At 46.5% G+C, this 19492-nt stretch overlaps 7 protein-coding genes across 7 annotated transcripts; 3 read left to right on the top strand and 4 right to left on the bottom strand.

The window, feature by feature from the left end:
* Window positions 1-1066: 1066 nt before the first annotated feature.
* N7511_008414 (uncharacterized protein) lies at window positions 1067-2167 on the top strand (the record flags this gene model as incomplete). Its single annotated transcript, XM_057130791.1, has 1 exon — window positions 1067-2167. The coding sequence occupies one exon, from the start codon at window positions 1067-1069 to the stop codon at window positions 2165-2167; it is 1101 nt and encodes a 366-aa protein (XP_056981522.1).
* Window positions 2168-2373: 206 nt separating this feature from the next.
* Window positions 2374-2778, bottom strand: N7511_008413 (uncharacterized protein; the record flags this gene model as incomplete). Its single annotated transcript, XM_057130790.1, has 1 exon — window positions 2374-2778. One exon carries the CDS (start codon window positions 2776-2778, stop codon window positions 2374-2376), a length of 405 nt encoding a protein of 134 aa, XP_056981521.1.
* A 612-nt stretch (window positions 2779-3390) lies between these two features.
* On the bottom strand, window positions 3391-4342 carry N7511_008412 (uncharacterized protein; the record flags this gene model as incomplete). Its single annotated transcript, XM_057130789.1, has 4 exons — window positions 3391-3593; window positions 3658-3775; window positions 3846-4174; window positions 4255-4342. 4 exons carry the CDS (start codon window positions 4340-4342, stop codon window positions 3391-3393), a joined length of 738 nt encoding a protein of 245 aa, XP_056981520.1.
* Window positions 4343-5103: 761 nt separating this feature from the next.
* Window positions 5104-7302, bottom strand: N7511_008411 (uncharacterized protein; the record flags this gene model as incomplete). Its single annotated transcript, XM_057130788.1, has 8 exons — window positions 5104-5638; window positions 5699-5817; window positions 5878-5928; window positions 5980-6069; window positions 6128-6328; window positions 6377-6411; window positions 6463-7076; window positions 7139-7302. 8 exons carry the CDS (start codon window positions 7300-7302, stop codon window positions 5104-5106), a joined length of 1809 nt encoding a protein of 602 aa, XP_056981519.1.
* A 721-nt stretch (window positions 7303-8023) lies between these two features.
* On the top strand, window positions 8024-8788 carry N7511_008410 (uncharacterized protein; the record flags this gene model as incomplete). The annotated part of the gene is made up of 1 exon (XM_057130787.1): window positions 8024-8788. The coding sequence occupies one exon, from the start codon at window positions 8024-8026 to the stop codon at window positions 8786-8788; it is 765 nt and encodes a 254-aa protein (XP_056981518.1).
* A 409-nt stretch (window positions 8789-9197) lies between these two features.
* Window positions 9198-9745, bottom strand: N7511_008409 (uncharacterized protein; the record flags this gene model as incomplete). The annotated part of the gene is made up of 2 exons (XM_057130786.1): window positions 9198-9408; window positions 9468-9745. The coding sequence occupies 2 exons, from the start codon at window positions 9743-9745 to the stop codon at window positions 9198-9200; spliced, it is 489 nt and encodes a 162-aa protein (XP_056981517.1).
* A 1261-nt stretch (window positions 9746-11006) lies between these two features.
* N7511_008408 (NmrA-like family protein) lies at window positions 11007-11837 on the top strand (the record flags this gene model as incomplete). The annotated part of the gene is made up of 2 exons (XM_057130785.1): window positions 11007-11619; window positions 11671-11837. The coding sequence occupies 2 exons, from the start codon at window positions 11007-11009 to the stop codon at window positions 11835-11837; spliced, it is 780 nt and encodes a 259-aa protein (XP_056981516.1).
* Between the last annotated feature and the right edge of the window lie 7655 nt (window positions 11838-19492).

Below are 19492 nucleotides of genomic sequence, written 5' to 3'. Positions count from 1 at the left end.
CACAATTACCAATCTTGTCAGTGAGGGCGCAGACGGAGAGCTGTACATGACCTACACTTTCGAATGGAGACATCCTGGGGCCTCTCCGACTGAGCTCGCTGCCTTTTTGGAGAAAGAGAAGAAGATGAGCAAAATGGCTGTTGATGGAACAATCACGGTTTTGCGGCAGCTGGTCAAGGATGGAAAAATCTAAACATCGCAAATTCCTTGTATTTTTATGCCGCAATGCCTGTCAGTAATAATTCAATGATATCATGGTTCGAAAAGATAAACTAGTGCGAAGGAATTATGGCATGAATGATGTCATGACGGCTTGTAGCTATGTAGATAGTCTATGGTCCCCACCGAGAGGTTTTGATCGGGTCAAGGAGTATAACAGTATATAGTCGCTAATCAGGTTGAAATATACATGTGAGCGAGTGTTTCGGGTTGTAGTGTTTCCTCCGTTTATTGCTTGCAATTATACGCTTGTTGCTGTTCCCATCACTCCCACCAACTTTGAACTTAGTCTTATAACTTCAAGGATCGAATTCGAAAAGTGTAATATCAAAAGATAATGGTGTAACATAAGTATTTGACCTCAAGTACTTCGGCTTGGAACCCTTTTTTTAAACCAATTAAATAGCTAGTAAGCCACCTATCATATTTCATGACAACAGCCACCCTATGAGGCATAGTCTCTGATAGATACTTAAAGATGTAAATATTTAGGCCTTCCAAAGCTTCCTTCGCAGCTTCTAGAAATAGATCTAGTGTACATGCGCTATTTAGTAGGTGCATAAGTTCAGGATGACGCTTTAAAATTCCGACATACCAATAAAGTAGGCGGTATAAAAAGCGGTCAGTCCAAAAAAAGGATAGTAAGTTTTTCCATGCTTTAAGCAGTTCTTACAGTGGTGTATCATAAGTATTTGACCTCCGATACTTCGGGCCCCATTTTGGTCTGACCGCCATTTCAGACCGCCTACTATATTAGACCATAAAACCTCGCGCGTCTCAACACGCTAGTATGTACGCTATGTCAACGCGTTTTGATATAATTTTCGCAATTTTTTTCTACATAATTATGCCTCCTATACGCGGAAAAAGGGGCCCAGAGCTTGACTGCCTAACGAGAGCTAAGATCTGTGAATTACATACTACCAATGGCTGGGGTGCAACAACAATCAAAAAGAGGCGATTTCCAGACATTCCACGCTCAACCATTCAATATACCCTAACCCAAGAATCGAAGCGTATAAAGCAGGAGACTTTATCCCGTACTGGCCGCCCTAGGAAGCTTACCGACGAAGATCGTGATCATATATACGATACTATACAGCAAAACCCGTCAATTTTGGTCGAAGATCTACTCGCAGAGGTCGATCATAAGGTTAAACGCATGGCAATTTGGCGTCTTACCCATGAAATGGGCCTTCGAAAGTGGCGGAAGATGCAGCGGCCTGCTTTAACGCCTTTACATGCTGAAAAACGCCTAAATTGGGCCGGAAGATATCAGCAATTTACCTCTACGGATTGGGCCCGTGTCTATTGGTCTGATGAATGTACGGTTGAACGTGGTATCGGCCAGCGTCAAGAATGGACTTTTACACGTCCGAAAGACCAACTTTTTCAGCATTACAAAGAGGGCCATCAAGTACAAATGGTTCCGGCGCGTGGGAAGCAGATTAAGCAGATGTTTTGGGCTGCTTTTTGCGGTTTACCGCGTCGTTCTGGCCTAATTCCACTATTCGGAGATCCGCAGTCTCGCCGCGGTGGTGTTTCTTCTCGTACGATTGAAGAGCTTTATCGGCGTGTCCTACCTACGCTGCTTAATAGTATTGATCAGAATGCTGTTTTTCAACAAGATAACGCGCCGGTACACACTGCATATATCGTTCGGGACGCTCTCAATGAGCTTAACTGTGAAATCATGGAATGGCCACCCTACTCGCCTGATTTAAATCCAATTGAGAACCTATGGGCGCTCCTAAAAGCCGAAATACTAAAGCGTCACCCTGAGCTTATGCACCTACCAAATAACGGAGCTACGCTAGAACTACTACTTAGCGCTGCGCAAGAAGCATGGGAGAGCCTAGATATTGAGATATTTAAGCATCTCTCTGAGACCATGCCCCATAGAGTGGCTGATGTTATTAAATATGAGGGATGGCATACTAGCTATTAAATTGAATTGAAGTTCCGAGGTTTCTGCCTAGCAGTATTAAAAAGTGGGTCCTAGGCCGAAGTATCGGAGGTCAAATACTTATGATACACCACTGTATAATATCCCTAATAAGTTTGTTCATTGACACCAACTGACCCATCTTCATAGTTGGCAACCACACTCACAATGTAATTCCGAGGTCCTGAGGTCCAGGGTTATCAATTCGACTAAAACCAATACACTCCGTCTTCTCCCATCTTTTCCTCGATCCTCAGACGATTCAAACAGTCCACTATCTTTTTCGCAATCTCCTCGCCGTATTCAATTCCCTCCTTCGGAGTAGGCTGCCTCGGGTCAATCTCTTTGCTTATGTCGTGACGTAGCCAGGGCACATTGCCGTATCCTTTGCAAGCACCTCGAAGTTTTTGCACGTCTGAGTCATTGTATCCACCACCGGCTATAATCGCTTCAACCCTTTTCCCGTATTCTTGGGTTCCAAGATTAGCCTGCTCCTTGGAGGGAGGGGCTTGTCCCTGCAGAAGAGGTGGAATGTCGCTTATTCCAGCGTCCACAGAGGTGATGACATGAAGCGCTTTCACATTGTTAGTAATTCTAGAGTTGAAAGGCTGCATCTTGAAGGTAGCCACTAACCCTCGTATGTTGGCCTGATACCTTCTTTCACCCCGATTGCAACATGTGCAGACTTGCCGCAGATTATGACCTGAACAGGATTCATAATTTTATCCTTCGGAACAAATGCAAACGTATTAAAGTGATGAATGTACTTTCTATAAGGAAAGGCACCATTAACAGGGAGCAGGGAGAAGTTGGGCAATCACTACGTAAAAGGACCCGATACCTGATTGGTCAGTTCTCTCCGGCGCCGAGTGGCGATCAGCCAACACGCAAGCGGTTCTAGTAATCTCTCAACCTCTCGGCCTCATATCTGAATGCCGAGGCCGAATAAGTATCCACTTTCAAGTCAGCTTTTATCAAGGGACCGAAATACTGATATAGATCCTGTAATTGTCGCCAGTCATCTAAAGCAGGTGTTACTGGTATTGAATTACTTTGTTCGGAGATCGAATATATCTTGTATTGATGGATTTTGATAGCTAACGAGTGAACACTGGAGAAGAACTCCCATAGGAAGAAAGATTATATAGATCCTGTCAACATAAGTCACATAACCAATCTCCGATCTCTTATTTCAACATTTCCGAGGTCGAAAACGTAGTTCCCGCTTACAGGCTATAATCGAACCATGCAAGAGCTTGCACAAACGCCTGTTCTTTGGCGTACTTGTTCTGGGGCTTGCTCAAGTCGGCACGGATTGCGAACCCGTGTTCGACGCCACTAAACAGATTCAACTGGTAGTGCTGGCCAGTTTTGCTGAGGATATCCTCAGACTTGTGACGAAGTTCACGGGTAAAGATGCCGTCGGTCTCTGTGGTACAATTTTGTGAGCCTGAGTACTTGGAATGAAAATGCGTTGCACAAACAACACCTACCTGCAGCAGAGATGGAGAAAGGCTTCTTGATGGCACCAAGCTCCTCGTCAGATACGAAAGATGGATGGGCGCTATAGCCAACATCGATCTTGCCTTCCTTAAGGAAGCGAGTCACATACTAGACGCAGAGAAAGGCTCGACGATTAGAATGTGTTCATCTAAGTTCGTTGTGTTAGAAGTTTGCTTACCTTGCCACCAAAGCAGTACCCAGCAGCTGCGATCTTCTTCACGCCCAGTTCCTCTCTCATATGCTTCACTACCAATTCCACAATTGAGTCCACCGCATCGGTGCCATGTCTCGAGAGCCAGCCAGGAATATCGATCTTGCCAGCTTCGAAGTCTCCAATGTCCATTTGGTCACCTGAAAAGACATCGGGCAGCAATGTAAGGTAGCCGTTGGCGGCATAGTCATCGGCTAGCAGCTTGCTGTTCGCAAAAATACCAAATACATCGCCAAGCAGCAGGACTGCTTTGCCCGATTGGTCGTTTTTCTTTGGGCGCGCAACATACGTAGTGACTAGATTCAGGAGTGCGTTATTAGCAAAAATACCCCAAGGTAAATGAGTTTTGATTTCTCATGGGCTGAGAGCTCCTTACCGTTGTTTATAGAGATAGTGTCTCCTGTGGGAGTTCCTTCATGCTTGAAGCCAGTAAAGCAACAGGCGGCAGGTGCGTTGGAGGCCATATTTGAAGATGTGAGAATGTCGTGGATTTGCAATGGCAAAGAAATCAGACCAAAGATATCGAATTCTTTTTCTCTTGCCCAAGGAAACCGCCTATTTTTATGTACACAAGTGGCGGTCTCTGCTTATGTCCCGTTCCCCGTTCCCCGCAAATCACCCCGCAATTCCCCACCCCGCAGAATACGTAGTTATTGTGTGTCTAGTATCAGACTCGGCCCGAAACATGGAATATAATACAGTCCGACTTTCATCCGAGTATCTACCAGTGTGTTATATGGAATATAGATGTAATTTCAAATGAAATTGACTTCATGGTCAACGGTTGAGCGATGCCCTGGAAACTAAGCTATCAAGCATGATCCTTTGCAGTCCACTCAGGATCCCCATGAATGAGAGAGGCCATCAAGGATGCCAGTTTGCGCGAGAGTGCCCAGTGCCCTATACGCCCCAACAGATCAACTAGCGTTCCAAGCGTTCTGGATGCCACTACCGTTGATCGTTGATTTTCAGACCAAGCATCTTCAAGCAGGATCTCTTGAGAATATATTCCCAATCTTGGAATTTCTGGGAATTCAAGTTCAGAAACAGGGCGCACAGGAGCGTGACCTTGGCCAAACTTCAAAAAGCAGTACCAAACTAGGGCCGCCCAGTACAATACACGAGGTACGTGTACGGCGACATCAGCCCCAAGAGACACATTTGCTGACTTGCGCATAATCAGTGCGGCATGTAGTGCACATCTCACGCCACTTGCAGATTCCGCTCAATTTCTAGCATACTCACAATGCAGATGAGACTTTTCGAACCCATCTCGTCCAGAGCAAATCTCAAGGTGATCCATGTCTGCGGATAGTTGGATAAACGCTGAATGCCATAGGATTTCAAGACTGAATTGGTCGTGACCAGGGCTTTCGAAAAGCTGAGGATGGTTGACCTGGAAATCTAGTAAAGCCTTTTCAAGGTGGGCGGACATGGTGACCCAGGTCCCTAGTCCCTTAGCCCCAGATATTGACGCTGAGATGCTCTCCAATTTGGCGTATGCGCCAAAGACTCCGCGTTCATCTGCCCCCTGCGAGGAGTAAGGAAAGTAGCTTTGATCCATTGACAAGGGGCGTTCAGCGGCAGTCACACCGGAGTGACTATTTGGTGTGGTCATTATCCATTCCTGGTCGGTGTTGGCCTCCCATGAATTATTGGAACATAGTGAAGGATACTCAAATGAGGCGTGGCGCAAGAGAGGATCTTCTGTGAACAGGGTGGAATATTCAGAGTCCTGGATATAAATGGCAGCGGTGGCTCTATACAAAAAGCATTAGCCGTGTTCAGAACTGTGCTCATATCTAACGCGCTTAGCCTACCTGGATCGTTCTTCGCGTTTGGCCCAGGACTTCCACTTGCTTTCTAGATCCTGACTGCCCACATATAGATCGGTGGCAGCATTTTTGGATTGTTCAAACATACCACACCTTCTTGCCCACTTTTAGTTGAAATTTAGCAACCATGTTCCAAATGGTGAAAGACTTGATTTGAAGCTCACAGCAATTATGGTTCCATGGAAGGACTGCATTGTTAAAAGATTGCTCGGCTTCTAGTCTTGTTAGACGAATAAATATGTTGGATTAGATTGCACTCTACTCACTCCCGAAAGTATTGCATATGTATGCCCAAGAAGAGCCGCTTGGATGACCATGAGAGCTGTATCGGGGCCACGTGATACGTACTTCTCCCACTGCGTGACTGTGTCAGCTATTGGCTTGGGACAAATATTCACTGGAATATATACGCACCGAGGCTAACGATGCTTTGTGCAGCCGATCGAACATCCTTTGTCCCATGTTTTTAGCCTGAGGGGACCCCAAAAACAAACTTCCTAATGTACACATTGCCATATGCAGAAGTGGTTTGTTGCTTGAGAGCCGAAAAGTCGGAACATGGATTATTGGGAAAATGGGATTGAACCGAGTGAGAAACATCTGAAGGCAGAGGTTCTGGCTCAATTAGCAATGTGAAGCTTAAAAAAAGAACAAGGGGCTTACCAGGAAATCCGCAGACGGGAGACTTTGGTCCGGGGCTGGCGGGTGGAGTCGTTATAAGCCCTTCATGAAATTCTCATCAATATGACTTCGCTCGGCTCCATATTCGGGGGTGGAGTAGCCCGTGCTCTGTACACCAACAAAGCTAAACCATTTTTGACGCAAAAGGTCTTCTTTGGGCAAGGTGGCGAGATTTCCATCAGCCCGGCGATAGTGATGAACATCTGTGGCATCTGATCCAATCATCCCATCCGGAAGTTGGAAAGACATCAATGATTCGGATGAATCAAAAGTGTGTAAGTTAGAACTGGTCCCCAAGTCTTCGCTGTTCATCCACATCGAAATCTCTGATTCGAATGTGGCATTACCAAATATGTCGTCAAACAACCGATTCATCGATGTGGGACTGAAAGACGCTTGACTTGGAGAGCTGTCCATCATAGAATGTTCTGTTGCTAACTCGGGGGCGATGGCATTCGTTGGCGAGAAGTTTTCATAAGGAATAGTCGACTGGGCGGGTACAATTGGTTGCGACCTATCCTGAAATTCGGGTTGTGACTTGGGAGACACAGGAATGGCCTGGACGCCATTGCCGAAACTCGGCCTTGCAGACCTTAGATTGGTTTCGGATGATGCTGGAGCCATGGGTATTGGATAAACATCTGAGGGCCGATGAGTCCGGATATGTCGCGTGAGAGTGTCACTATACAACTATCAGTACCCTTTTTCACAAATCAAAGGGCCAACCCCCTGAGTTCAACTCACTTGCGACCGAAGACTTTGCCGCATTCTGGACAGGAGAAAGGTTTCTCCCGAGTATGGGAGCGCAAGTGTCTAGTCAAGTGTTCCTTTTTTGAAAACTGCTTGCGGCATGATTGGCAGAAGTTATCGCGTTTGGCTTTCGTGATGTTTGTCCGAGTGTGAGACATGTTGAGGGGTTGTGAATTCGCGAAAGACCTCCACAATTTGGCCTCCGCATTTTGGGGCGGTTATTCAGCTGGAAAATGTTTACCCCAGCTTTTGATTAGCGAATCGCTCATAAACTTTCTTCTCCCCCGTGTTCCGGTCACTCATATTCCCCTTGGTATTCGGGGTCTCTATCCATGGATCTTGTGGTGGCGCCCAGAAGGCTTCCGAAATCACTAGTGAAAGATATACGAGTAGGACAGCGTAATACCATGTCCAAAATTTAACAAGGCCAGCATAAGCCACAAATTCCATCGGCTGAGGGCAGAGCTGAGGGTTACAGGAGATGGTGCTCCCTAAAGCATAACCAGTAAGCACCCAATCGTTCCAAGGTTGATTACTAGTTACTAGTGGCCGTCTAGTTCATAATCCAATTCCGACATCATACCATAGATTCATTTCGCTAATTATCAATATGGTCACCATCGTCACAATACTTGCAATTGTCGTAATTATGCATTAATCCGCCTGTCACTGTACTATGTGGACAAGGCTTGCCAGGATCCACTTATTTCTAGATCGGTCAGTCCTCGGTGCTCGGTCGTTGACTTCAACGCCGTCATTATTAAGCACTATTTCATCATTATTTTACTAGCACAAAGGCAGGACGTATTTGACAAGGTGCATTCTTTTTCCGCAGCACGTTTCTAGCCGAGCCTGAAACTATCTGCTCGTGCCTTCGCTATGGCGAGTGACAAGAAACTACACGACAACCTGTCGCGCGTCAAAGCTCCGTCGCCCCTTGGAAAGTCGATCTTTGTTGGGCTTCGTTTGACCGATGCGGTTTGGCAATATGCATTCCTCCATCGTGGATGGGCCACTCAGCTCGTCCACTGGCTCCGTGGAACGCCTCTTCCCGTGATGGATGCAGTTCATGGCCGGTTGAACCCCTACTATCAGATGTTTGTGGTCATGTCACTCGGCAGTGGCCTCAAGCAAGCGATCCACATGGGACTGATCTCAGAACAAGAGCTCTCTGCTGGGCAGGGCTTCGGCATAGGCTTCTTCAACACGGTTTTCAACTCCACGAACATTATTTTCTCCATTTGGTCCCTGACCTCCCAATCACCTGCCTCTGATACCTGGCTTGGTGTGCTTTCATCGCCATCGGTCGCCGTTGGAGCGACTGCTTACGCTGTTGGCATCGTGACAGAGTTGGTGTCAGAGTTGCAACGACAGAGATTCAAGAAGAATCCCGCCAACAAAGGGAAGCCATATGGCGGCGGTCTATTCTCCCTTGCGACAAATATCAACTATGGTGCCTATAGTTTGTGGCGCGGCGGATTTGCCCTCGCTAGTGGAGGTTGGGCCTGGGGCCTCTTCACATTCTCTTTCTTCTTCTATGATTTTGTGACTCGTGGAGTTCCAGTTCTTGATCAATATTGTACCGAGAGGGTAACTATCTCCTTAATTCCCCTTGCCGAAGTGGCTTCTTACAGTACACGCTAACCGGTCGATACTTTAGTATGGAGCACCATGGACCGAAATCAAATCCCGCGTCCATTATCGTCTGCTGCCAGGCATCTATTAAAAAAACCAAACGAAGAGGAATTCGTCCGATATGGTGATATTGAGTATGATGACACGCTCAGATCTTGGGTTGCCACTGGTTCCTACCGTTGAAAATGTTTGAACATATAATCTCCGGTGTCCTAGGTGCTGGGGTTATTAAGAAGGAAAACGGTTCATATCTCATACAATAAAAATTTTTCTTTTCGTTTAGATAAGAAGACGAGTAGGGTCATGACTGGAGGAGGATCCGCAATATTGGTGTAGCAAGATATTGTATTTGTATGGAGCGGTAAAGTAACTGCTTTATGCAATTATCGTCATGCGTGCTTGTTCCTGGGCGGAAACGTTAGCTGGCTCGGTCCGCTGTATCGGGAAGTGGGTCGAGACGAAGGCCCAAAGGCTGACAACGGCTCTTATGCAGTCGGTAAGTTCGCTTTCCGTGAGTAATTACTGAATAGGGAAGAGCGCGATCACGGTCTGACGTCCCAGACAGGACGATAGGAGGGTCATGGGCATCAGGTAGCAATAGGTTGTGCATCTGACCCATAGAAACAATACTGAAAAAGGAATCGTTTTTCTCGGGATATGAGCACGCTGATAATATTGAAGGACATACCATGATTCTTCTTCCGTTTCAGGTAGACATTGCGTGGACAGATGCAGTTTGAACGTCTCTTCGTGGATGAACGGATTTATTTTGTGGTAGTAAAAGAAATAGGCATGGATGTAAACTTGTTTTGCCTCAGAAGTGGATGAGACTTCACCAAATCTAGGGATTGTGGGCGTATCATCATCTAGCCCAAAGGTGGGTTCGGCTGTCCATTCGTCATAAGGGAACAAGTTCGTCCCAGAATTATATTGGTAAAAGTTGTCGTTATCGTGGCCGTAGACCATAGGGTCATTGTTGGTGCATAATGCCGAGCCTTCTGCAAAGGTAGCCGAGTCAACTACTTCTTGTGATGAAGGACTTATAGGACTGGTTGCATGAAATGAGGTGTGGCTCCCAGGGTACTTGTTGAATAATGAGGGATGATCTGGCGTAGCAGTCAAATATGGAAAGACGCTATAATCTCCACATGTTATGTCCGCTGTTCCGGGAGCGGCATTGCAGTCGTCTGCTGTGCTTTTCCAGAAGCATTCGTTTGGGGATTGGGTATTGGTCGGTTCTTGCTCCGTTGGACTTTCCTGCGTTTTCTGTTCTTTGTCCGTGTTGTTCAATAACTCTCCAGGCCAGCTTTCACCTCTGATTGAAAGGCCGTATAGTTCAGGCATTCCCTTCACCAGCAAAGCTTGGTCCTGTTCCAGAATTTCGGCATATCTGAAAAAAGAATCCCTCAATGAGATGACCACTTCCACAATTCTAGTGTATGAAGATTTGCCGCGTTATGAGAGCTTGGTGTCCCACATAGGGGAGCACCCCGCCGGCTATGGACGTGGGACGTACTCCGTAGACAAAAACTCCCGCAAAAACTGGTGAGATATCCCACCCCCACCGCTCTGTAGTAAACCAATCAGTCAATACATAATAATTACGCGTTTATCTCAATTCCCAAAATCCTTCTCATTTATCGGTTTGGGTTGATGGTAGAGGCCCATTTGCGGACTAGGAGCATGTCCCATGAAAATATAGATTTTCTTTCATAACCGAGGGATAGATTGTACAAAATGTTTATTTAACAGCCCAGCAGGGAGATACCTTTGCTGATCTTTGGGGTTTGACATAACCCGAAGTACTCTAGGTCAAATACTTTTTATGTTGCACCACTGTAGCGACCAGACCTTTTAATCCTACGGTCCATTTATTAGGGTCTAAGTAACCCTTTGATATATAGGTCCTTTATATGTATCAAGTCTATCGTTTATCATGGCAAAGCCAATCTAGGCATAAACTAGTGTCGAGAATTCAAGATCATACACATGAAGGCTAGTTCTCACAGTATTCTTAAGTGGGGCACTCGGCATCGCCCGGAAGAGTTGAGTATGTAATCTCGCTATTCACTAAAGCCCCGAAGAGACCGAGCAGTCAGCAAAGCGGAAGTCGGAGATTAGCACTCCGACTCCTCTATATCTGACTTCATAGTGCACCGACATATGATCAATATATTTCATTGCGACTCCAACAAATTATGAGCACTTCCTGTACAAAGCATCAATCATGAGTTCTATCACTGTTGGAATTGCCGGTATCACGGGCAAATTTGCCCGTTGTGTCGTTGGCCACTTGTTGAAGAATCCCGCAGTCACTATCAAGGGCTATTGTCGCGACCCAACAAAGCTTCCAGCCTCCCTCCTTGCTTCGAAGAGAATCTCAGTCACCCAAGGCCAATCCGAAGAACGGAATGCTCTGCGTGCTTTTGCTAAAGGCTGCGATGTGGTAATCTGCTGCTATCTAGGTGACCATAACCTTATGATCAACGGTCAAAAGTCGTTGATCGATGCATGTGACGCGGAGACGGTCCCCCGGTACGTGGCTAGTGACTACAGCCTAGATTTCACCAAGCTGGAGCTTGGACAGCTTCCCGCCAAAGACCCTATGAAACACGTTCAAGAATATTTGGGAACCAAGAATGTTCAAGGAGTTCATGTCTTGATCGGTATTTTCATGGAAACTTTCTTCACCACCTTCCTAAATATTTGGAATGCCAAGGATGTTTCCTTTTCCTATTGGGGCTCTGGTGAGGAAATGTGGGAGTCTACCAGTTATGACAATGCGGCCCAATTCGTCGCAGCGGTCGCCCAGGATTCGACTGCGGTTGGCGTGCAGAGATGTTAGTTCTTTTGTCTCCCATTTGCTTTCTATCACGAACTTACCCAGACAGTCCTTGGTGATCGCAAAAGTATTCAACAAATTGCTGCCGCATTTGAACAGCAGTATAACGTGAAGCCCCGGTTGAACAGACTCGGGTCTCTGGAAGAGCTCTATACCCACATGCATCAGGTCAAAGATAGCGAGCCAAGCAAATTCATGGCATGGATTCCTCTGTGAGTGACATCAGACTGAATTCACCCCATATAAAATATAGCCCTAACATATCGGAAATCCTGAAGGTTCTATCGATTTTACTGTAACAATGGACAGACCTATCTTACTCCCGCGCTAGATTCCACCAAATACCCGGAAATCCCTCGCCTGACATTCAACGACTTTTTCCAACATCACTCTCAAGATTCACTCTCAACTGCGGCTTGGGGTGTTGGTTCAATCATGTCAGCATGAAACCAGGTCTGCATTTGGACTCCTTGTGCAGCGCCAAAGTTTCCATGTTTATTTATTGGGTTATATAGAGCTCAGAGATACAACCAAATCATGCATTTCATATATATAAAGGTATTACCAGCACGCGTACTTTAGGGTGGTAGCATGATGTAGACTGCGCAGGCTCTAATAAGATAATGATGATGTCATTTTGCATCGGAAAACTATAAAAGCGCGACATGCTGCCAACAGATCTGCATTCATTCCTATTTTATTTCACACCTTCCGAACCTCTCAACATGCCCAAACGAATTGCAATCATTGCTGGAGCAGGGCCCGGAACTGGCAGTGCTGTTGCCCGCCGCTTTGCCCTATCTTACCCTGTGGTCCTGCTTGCTCGATCGGAACAGTCCTTAGACCCCTTAATTAAGGACATTACGCAGAGTGGCGGTTCCGCTTTTGGGGTTCCCACTGATGTAACTAGTGCTTCGAGCATGGGTCTGACAATGGACAAAATCAAGAACAAGTTCGGTCCTGATCTCACGGTCGCGGCAGCAATCTACAATGTCGCGAGCAAATTTGCAATGAAACCTTTTCTGGAACAAAAGCCGGAAGACTTCATTGGAAGTTTGGAGCCGTCGACCAAGGGTGCATTTAACTTTGCTCAGGCCACACTGCCTTTCATGTTGAACGGTGACCAAGGGCATTACCCCCCTACACTCATTTTCACCGGTATAGAATACGTCAAATTAGTGGAGAGACTATTGTGAACTAATGATAACAGGTGCCACGGCTGCACTCAAAGGTAGCTCTGGGCTTTCCGCGTTCGCCATGAGCAAGTTCGGAACCCGTGCTATGGCCCAATCTCTGGCGCGTGAATTTGGGCCCAAGGGTGTCCATGTCTCTCATGTTGTCATTGACGGAATCATCAACACGGAGAAGACTAAGGGCTACGGTCAGGATATTCCAGATGCGAAAATTGACCCGCACGGAGTAAGTGGAGCTCGTTATTTTTCGTTATTTTTTTTCCCGCTCTAATTCTAAATCGCAGATTGCGGACTCTTACTGGTTTTTGCACACGCAGCCCAGGAGCTCATTTACCCACGAGATTGACATCAGACCTTATTCAGAGAAATGGTGAGAAGTAGGCCGAATAGCATGTCTCCGTGGTCAGTCTTTGTATTATAAAAATTGTTTCCAATTGTGCAGAGTTACAATGCCATTAGATTTACGTGTACTTTGTCAGTGTTTATCCTTTACCTACGTGCCAAATAACAACCGTGACGACACGGAGCAGTTCCATTGTGCCACGAAGCTTGCCAGATTTGCGTTTGAGTATTGCTAATACCAGTCTTGTATTTGTTTTTCCCTTGTCTCGCAGGCAGAATTATGGCACTTGTCTCCGAATGAAAAAAAGACCGCTGACTTTTGTTTTTCTTTCATCTTCGATTGATACCATATATGAGGATAACATTAGCAAAATTTATCTGCCTGACCAACCCAAACGCCAGCTCTGTTGTCTCACAAAAAGCCAACAATGTCTCATTTGAGATCACTTAGTGGTTATATCATTTCTTATTCTTGTGCTCCCGGAAGAAATCCTCAACTTTGGTCCACTGTAGCTCAGGATATCGGCCGTTGTCCATCGGATCAAGTTTTCCATCACCAGAAAACATGTTCACCATGTATTGCATGCCCTGCCAGGCAGGGAAAACGTCGTTTTCACCGCCAAAGAGGCGCATAATGCGGATCATGAACTCCATAGAGCCTACAGTACCCATCCAGGAGGGTTTGTATGGCACACCTTCGACATTGCTTTGTGCCTGAGCAATATCCTTCACGGTGACAGTATCACTAGCAATGCGAAGGAAGTTGGGCGTGGGGTTTGGGTCAGTAGCCACAGCCGCCGTATACGCAGCAGTATCCACCATGGTCGTGAAATCGAGGAGCTGCGTGGTCGAGCCGATGTACGCAACCTTGCGTCCTTTGTGATTGATCATCGGCGAGTCACCAACCATAAGATCCATGAAACCGCCGTTGAGGATACTAGTCCATGCGATACCGGACTTCTTCAACTGGACGTGGAACTCGCGTCGCAGATCCAAGTTGCGATTAGATCCTGGTTTAGTCTTGGTGAAATCGAGAGAAAAGTCGGAAGGGATGAATCTGGGCACTTTGGCGGCCACGGAGGCCTCAAGGAGCTTCCCCTGGGCGATGTGAATCACATCTCTCAACCCTTGAAGTGTGGAGACAACACAAATTGCTCCAGTCAATTCACGAGTGAGAGCTGGTACTGCAGAGAGATCGACAGGGGTAATAGTCACGCCGGCGTTGCGAAGCTTTTCGGTGCGCAAGGAGTCTGTGTTGGGGCGAACAAGAGCCTTGACTGCCACACCTCGCTTGACCAGCGCCAGCGCAACAAGCTGGCCCAGGCCACCGGAGGCGCCAGCCACCGCGACAAATGGTGAAATCATTTTGCAGCGAAGAAAAGAATTCGATCAATAAGGAGAATGTACAAGAGGCAATTGACGGAGATGAACTTTGACCAGATTTTGTTTTCAATTGAAACAAACCACCGTCAATTTATACATCTTGTCACCTTAATACTCGACTTAAATTTTTCATAAGCGCCACTCCCAAGCCGTTGCGGTACATTAGTGATGGTCGTGGCTCGGGGTTGAGATGAAACACCGCAACCCGAGGTCGCCCCCTGGCTTAACGGGCTGCCAAAACTTATTACGAACTTGCTAACTCAGCTCGGACTATTTTCTACAAGCGAACAGCGATTATTAATCTCTTTATGACCAGTCGTAGGCCTCTAGTGATTTCTATGTAAAGATTCTAGCTTGAATAGCCAAGTTAAATAACGTTCTCAACCGTTGCATGCTTATTGAACTTGAACTTCAGATTTGCTTACAGGAAGATCTCACTCTTGACACATCTCTTTTCTTTCAAAATGACCAGTCACTCTGCGACAAACATCCCTCCCCTTACCCCTGATGAATTCAAAATCTTCAACCATATGGCAGATACCATGCAGTCGCTGGTAACTATCCTGTCCAAAATAACAAGAAAATATCACTGATACGACTTATCCAGCATCAATGGTTTCGAGTTCGATGGAACGTCATATATGAGGTAGCGAAATCATCGCAAAGACCGGCGGGCATGTCTATTAAGGGCTACTTCAATCTATGTTTGGAATTTTGCCGAAATCTTGAAACACATCACCGGATTGAAGAGGTAATGATAATTATATAACTTTACATCTTGCTTAATCAATCGACTAACATTTTCTGCAGATTCGCGTCTTCCCCTTTCTCGCAACGCGCATGCCTGCCTTTGCCAACCATGACCATTTGATCGCGCAGCATACAGTGATCCACAGTGGTCTTGAAACACTTGAGTCTTATGCTCAAAACTGTTTACAAGGCAGGACTGACTTACGTTGGAATGAGATCAAGGAGATCCTAGACACATTCGGGGCCACATTATGGGAACATCTGGACGAGGAGGTGCGGCAGTTGGGTGCAGACCAGACACGAAAATACTGGTCAGCAGAGGAGATGACTCGAATGCCAATGTAGAAAAACCAGTATGGATACTTGTACATTGACACGCTTTGAATTTTGGAGACAGCGTTCCACCGTGGCCGTTTGCCAGCATCTTTGTACCTTCCAAGCGAATTATTGAGCGAACCCATGACGAATATGTGTGTTATTTCCCCATATATAGAGCATGAAACCGTTGCGCGCAGTTGTAAGGCAACCTTATTTTCATATAATGGTCAGGTCTTTGGATTATTCTTTCCCAGGTGGCTCTGTACCTTTACCGGGCGTTCATATAAAACTTGGCCAGCTCGACATGTGTTTCGTGCCTTAGCTCCTCGATGCATCTTTTCTAATGAAACTAATGAAATATATCAACATTGCTGTTTGTCACTACAAAACTATATCTATAGCAGATCTGGATAATATGCAATCTTGATTGTTGACGATGAAGTCATGGTTATTTAGTGAATGATGTGTGTTCAAAGCCGAAGCCAAGTTGACGTGTTGTATCACGCCACACGCTCTCTCTTTGACTTTCTGGAATAGATATCTGGATCTACTGACTAGTATTGAGCATTTCACATTTAAAAAAGAGATTGATTGCCTAAAGGTAAGGAATCTCTGAGCTGTTGAGAGATCTCCGTCGGACTAATATCTTGCGTTGCAGCACAATTCATCCGAGCACCCCCTAGCTACCATAAAGAAAAGTATGCTTATATGAGGATATGCTCAAGCCTCGTACTGGATATGGTAGTACTTTACTCGGCCCTCAACTCGCCTAATCCCAATACACCCAGACGTCCAGGATAGTTGTGATTACTCAGGCCATTTGAGCGCCACCAGAGACATGGAATGTTTGACCTGTCAGCCACTGAGACTCAGGGCCCGCCAACAAGGCTACTACTCCGGAGATATCATCCGGGAAGCCTGGTCGGCCTAACGGTGACCATTTGGAGAGGTTTGCGTCAATCTCTTCTTCAGTCATAGCCTCGCCCTTAGGAATGTATTTGGCTGCTGCTTCTGTATACATGTCGGTCTTGACACCTCCGGGGGCAATTGCGTTGACAGTAATATTGCGAGGTCCAAAGTCATAAGCGAGACATTTGACCATGCCTTGAATTGCAGCCTTAGACGCCGCATAGATTGCATGTTCGGGGACACCCTATAAAAAGTTACAATTAGCACCGTAGACGCTTTTTTTCATATAGCGTCTCATGTTCACCTTCTGTGCGGAAATCGAGGACATCAAAATCAACCGACCGTCATTAGCCATGTATTTGTAAGCCTGCTGGGCAACAAAGAATTGTGCTTTAACATTGACCGAAAAGACGTGATCGATCTGTTGCCCAGTTACATCTGGAACAGAACCGAAGTGCTCGATGCCCGAGTTGCTCAAAACGATGTTGACACGTCCAAGCTCCTCGATGACCTTTTCGAAAAGCGCTTTTATGTCTTCCTCCCGAGATACATCAGCTTTCACGGTAATCGCTTTGACACCCAAAGATCGGACTTGATCGGCCACACTTTTAGCTGCCTGAGCAGAGTTGACATAATTTATAGCGACATCGGCACCGTGTTGAGCAAGTCGTAAAGCGGCGGCGGCTCCAATCCCTCGACTTGAGCCGGTGACTGCATTTTCATAGAATGGTCAACATCCATCTCTCATCTAAAATTTCTTGCTCATAGGAAGGCAGAAACGTACCAAGAGCGACTTTGCCAGTCAGATTGTGGGACATGCGCTCCATGACGTGTTGAATGATGCGAAGTATTTGGATCAAACATAATTGCCATTCCATTCTAGGGTTCTTATGGCTTCATATCATGCACCTGGGATAACGTCTTATCTCGATCTCGGTGACTCGGTCCATTCAGGAAAGTCGGATTGATTGTTGGCCGGCCATTAATTCGGCCTCGGGATTGAGATGTGAGGCCGAAGGTTTGTAAGATCAAAATTGCTTGTGTGTTGGCTAATCCCGAGCTTCATTGAGCGCCAATAAAATTTACTCCGATTATGACGATCATTCCTAATCTCTTTATGGGAACACCGAGCGTCCGCTGGCTATTGCTTACCAAATCAAATACTAGAGAGAAAACGGTTTTTTCGAAACTCCAAGAACTTCAACTTTTAATCACTGCTCTTCCAAATGGCCACAGAACTCACGGATTTGAAAAAACCCTTGTCGTGCGAAGGGGGATCAACATTACTACATCGGAGTTGTCACGATTGTAACCGCAGAAAGGTGCGGTGTAACAAGGAATCTCCGTGTGATAATTGCGTCAGGCTTGGGGTTGAGTGCACGTATCCCTCACCTGGCCGCAAACCTCGAAAAACACCAAGGAAACCATCGAAAAAGTCGGAGTTGCTCTCGCGGTTGAGTATTTTGGAGCGAGAAGTTCAGAAATTGGGCGGACAAAGTCAATCCGGAGCTCCGCCTACCGACGTACTAGAAGAGCAAGATCGCCATAAGGACTCGGAAAACAGCTGGAATGTGAATTCATGGCTGGCAGGGAACTTGGCGGCCGATCAATCAACGGAACCGGATGAACATGACTCTGAAACACGTGGAGAACTTCTGTCACCACTGGAGAATTCCATTACACTTGATGATCAATTTGGACGCCTGGTCCTGGATCGAAACAACGGGACTAGTCGGTATGTGAACCACCGGGTTTTAACGGAACTAGCGGATCAGGTATATTACGCCCTCCATAGAGCGCAATCGATAGATTAAAAGAAGCTTGCTAAGCACTCACTGATATTCTTGATTAAAGGTTAAAGAGGTTCGTGACTTATTCGATGAGCTATCTTCGCCGACACCGTCCGTGGAAGATGCCTCCACGCCTGCTTCAGCAGCAGAACCTGAAACAGAAAGCCTTTTTCTATTCGGTTACCATTCGTTGGCCTCTTCACTACGCAGTTACCACCCAACCCCGACTATCAGCCATCTACTTTTGACCGTCTTCGAGGAAAATGTCGCGCCTATACTTAGGATCATTCACAGTTCAGCACTGAGAGATCTGATCCAAACAGCGGTTACGAATCCTGACGAACTCGACAAGGGCTCTGAGGCTTTGGTCTTCTCTGTTTACTTCGCTGCAACATCCAGTATGACAGAGGAACAGTGCGTTACACAGTTAAGGGAAGCTCATGCTACCTTGACCAAACGATATCGCTTTGCTGTTGAGCAAGCACTGGCGCGGGCAGGATTCCTTCACACCCGTAAATTGGTTTTAGTGCAGGCTGCAGTGCTGTTCCTGAGCTGTATATCTCATCCTAAGGATGCTCATTTTGTGTGGACCATGATCGCTGTGGTCACTCGCCTCGGCCTCGGTTTGGGCCTGCATCGTGACGGTAGTCACTTCGCATTAGGCCCATACGAAACAGAAATGCGCCGGCGGACCTGGTGGTACATTTATCTCTTGGATGTGCGAACATCCGAATCTCAAGCAACGAGCCCTCAGATCCGGGAAGGGGACTACAGCACGCGGTTACCGTTGAACATTAATGACGACGACTTATCATCCGATTTGCTTGAGACGCCGAAGGAACGGATTGGGTTTACGGACATGACCTTGACTCTAATCCGATGTGAAATTCTCATCTCGCACCGCAAATTGGCGCAAATAAGCGGCGCGGGGGTCAGTAGTCAACACGTATTACTCAAACACCGCCTTCTCGCAATAGAAAAGTGCCGGCAGGCTCTTGACGAGCGATATGTCCGATATTGTGACCTCAGTATCCCTATCCACTGGGTGGCCGCGACAATTGCCCGGGTCGCACTTGCGCGTCTGTGGCTTGTGTCGCACTTCTCACTGATGACTGCTGAAGAGTTCCAGCCAGACCTATGGCCTGAGCAGTGCGATGTCCTCATCCTCACAGCGATTGAGGTACTG

Source organism: Penicillium nucicola (assembly GCF_028828085.1).
Source record: "Penicillium nucicola strain IBT 29836 chromosome Unknown utg000009l, whole genome shotgun sequence".
Classification (NCBI taxonomy): Eukaryota; Fungi; Ascomycota; class Eurotiomycetes; order Eurotiales; family Aspergillaceae; genus Penicillium; species Penicillium nucicola.
Note: the sequence above shows the minus strand (reverse complement) of the source record. Positions and strands in the feature narration are given on the sequence as shown.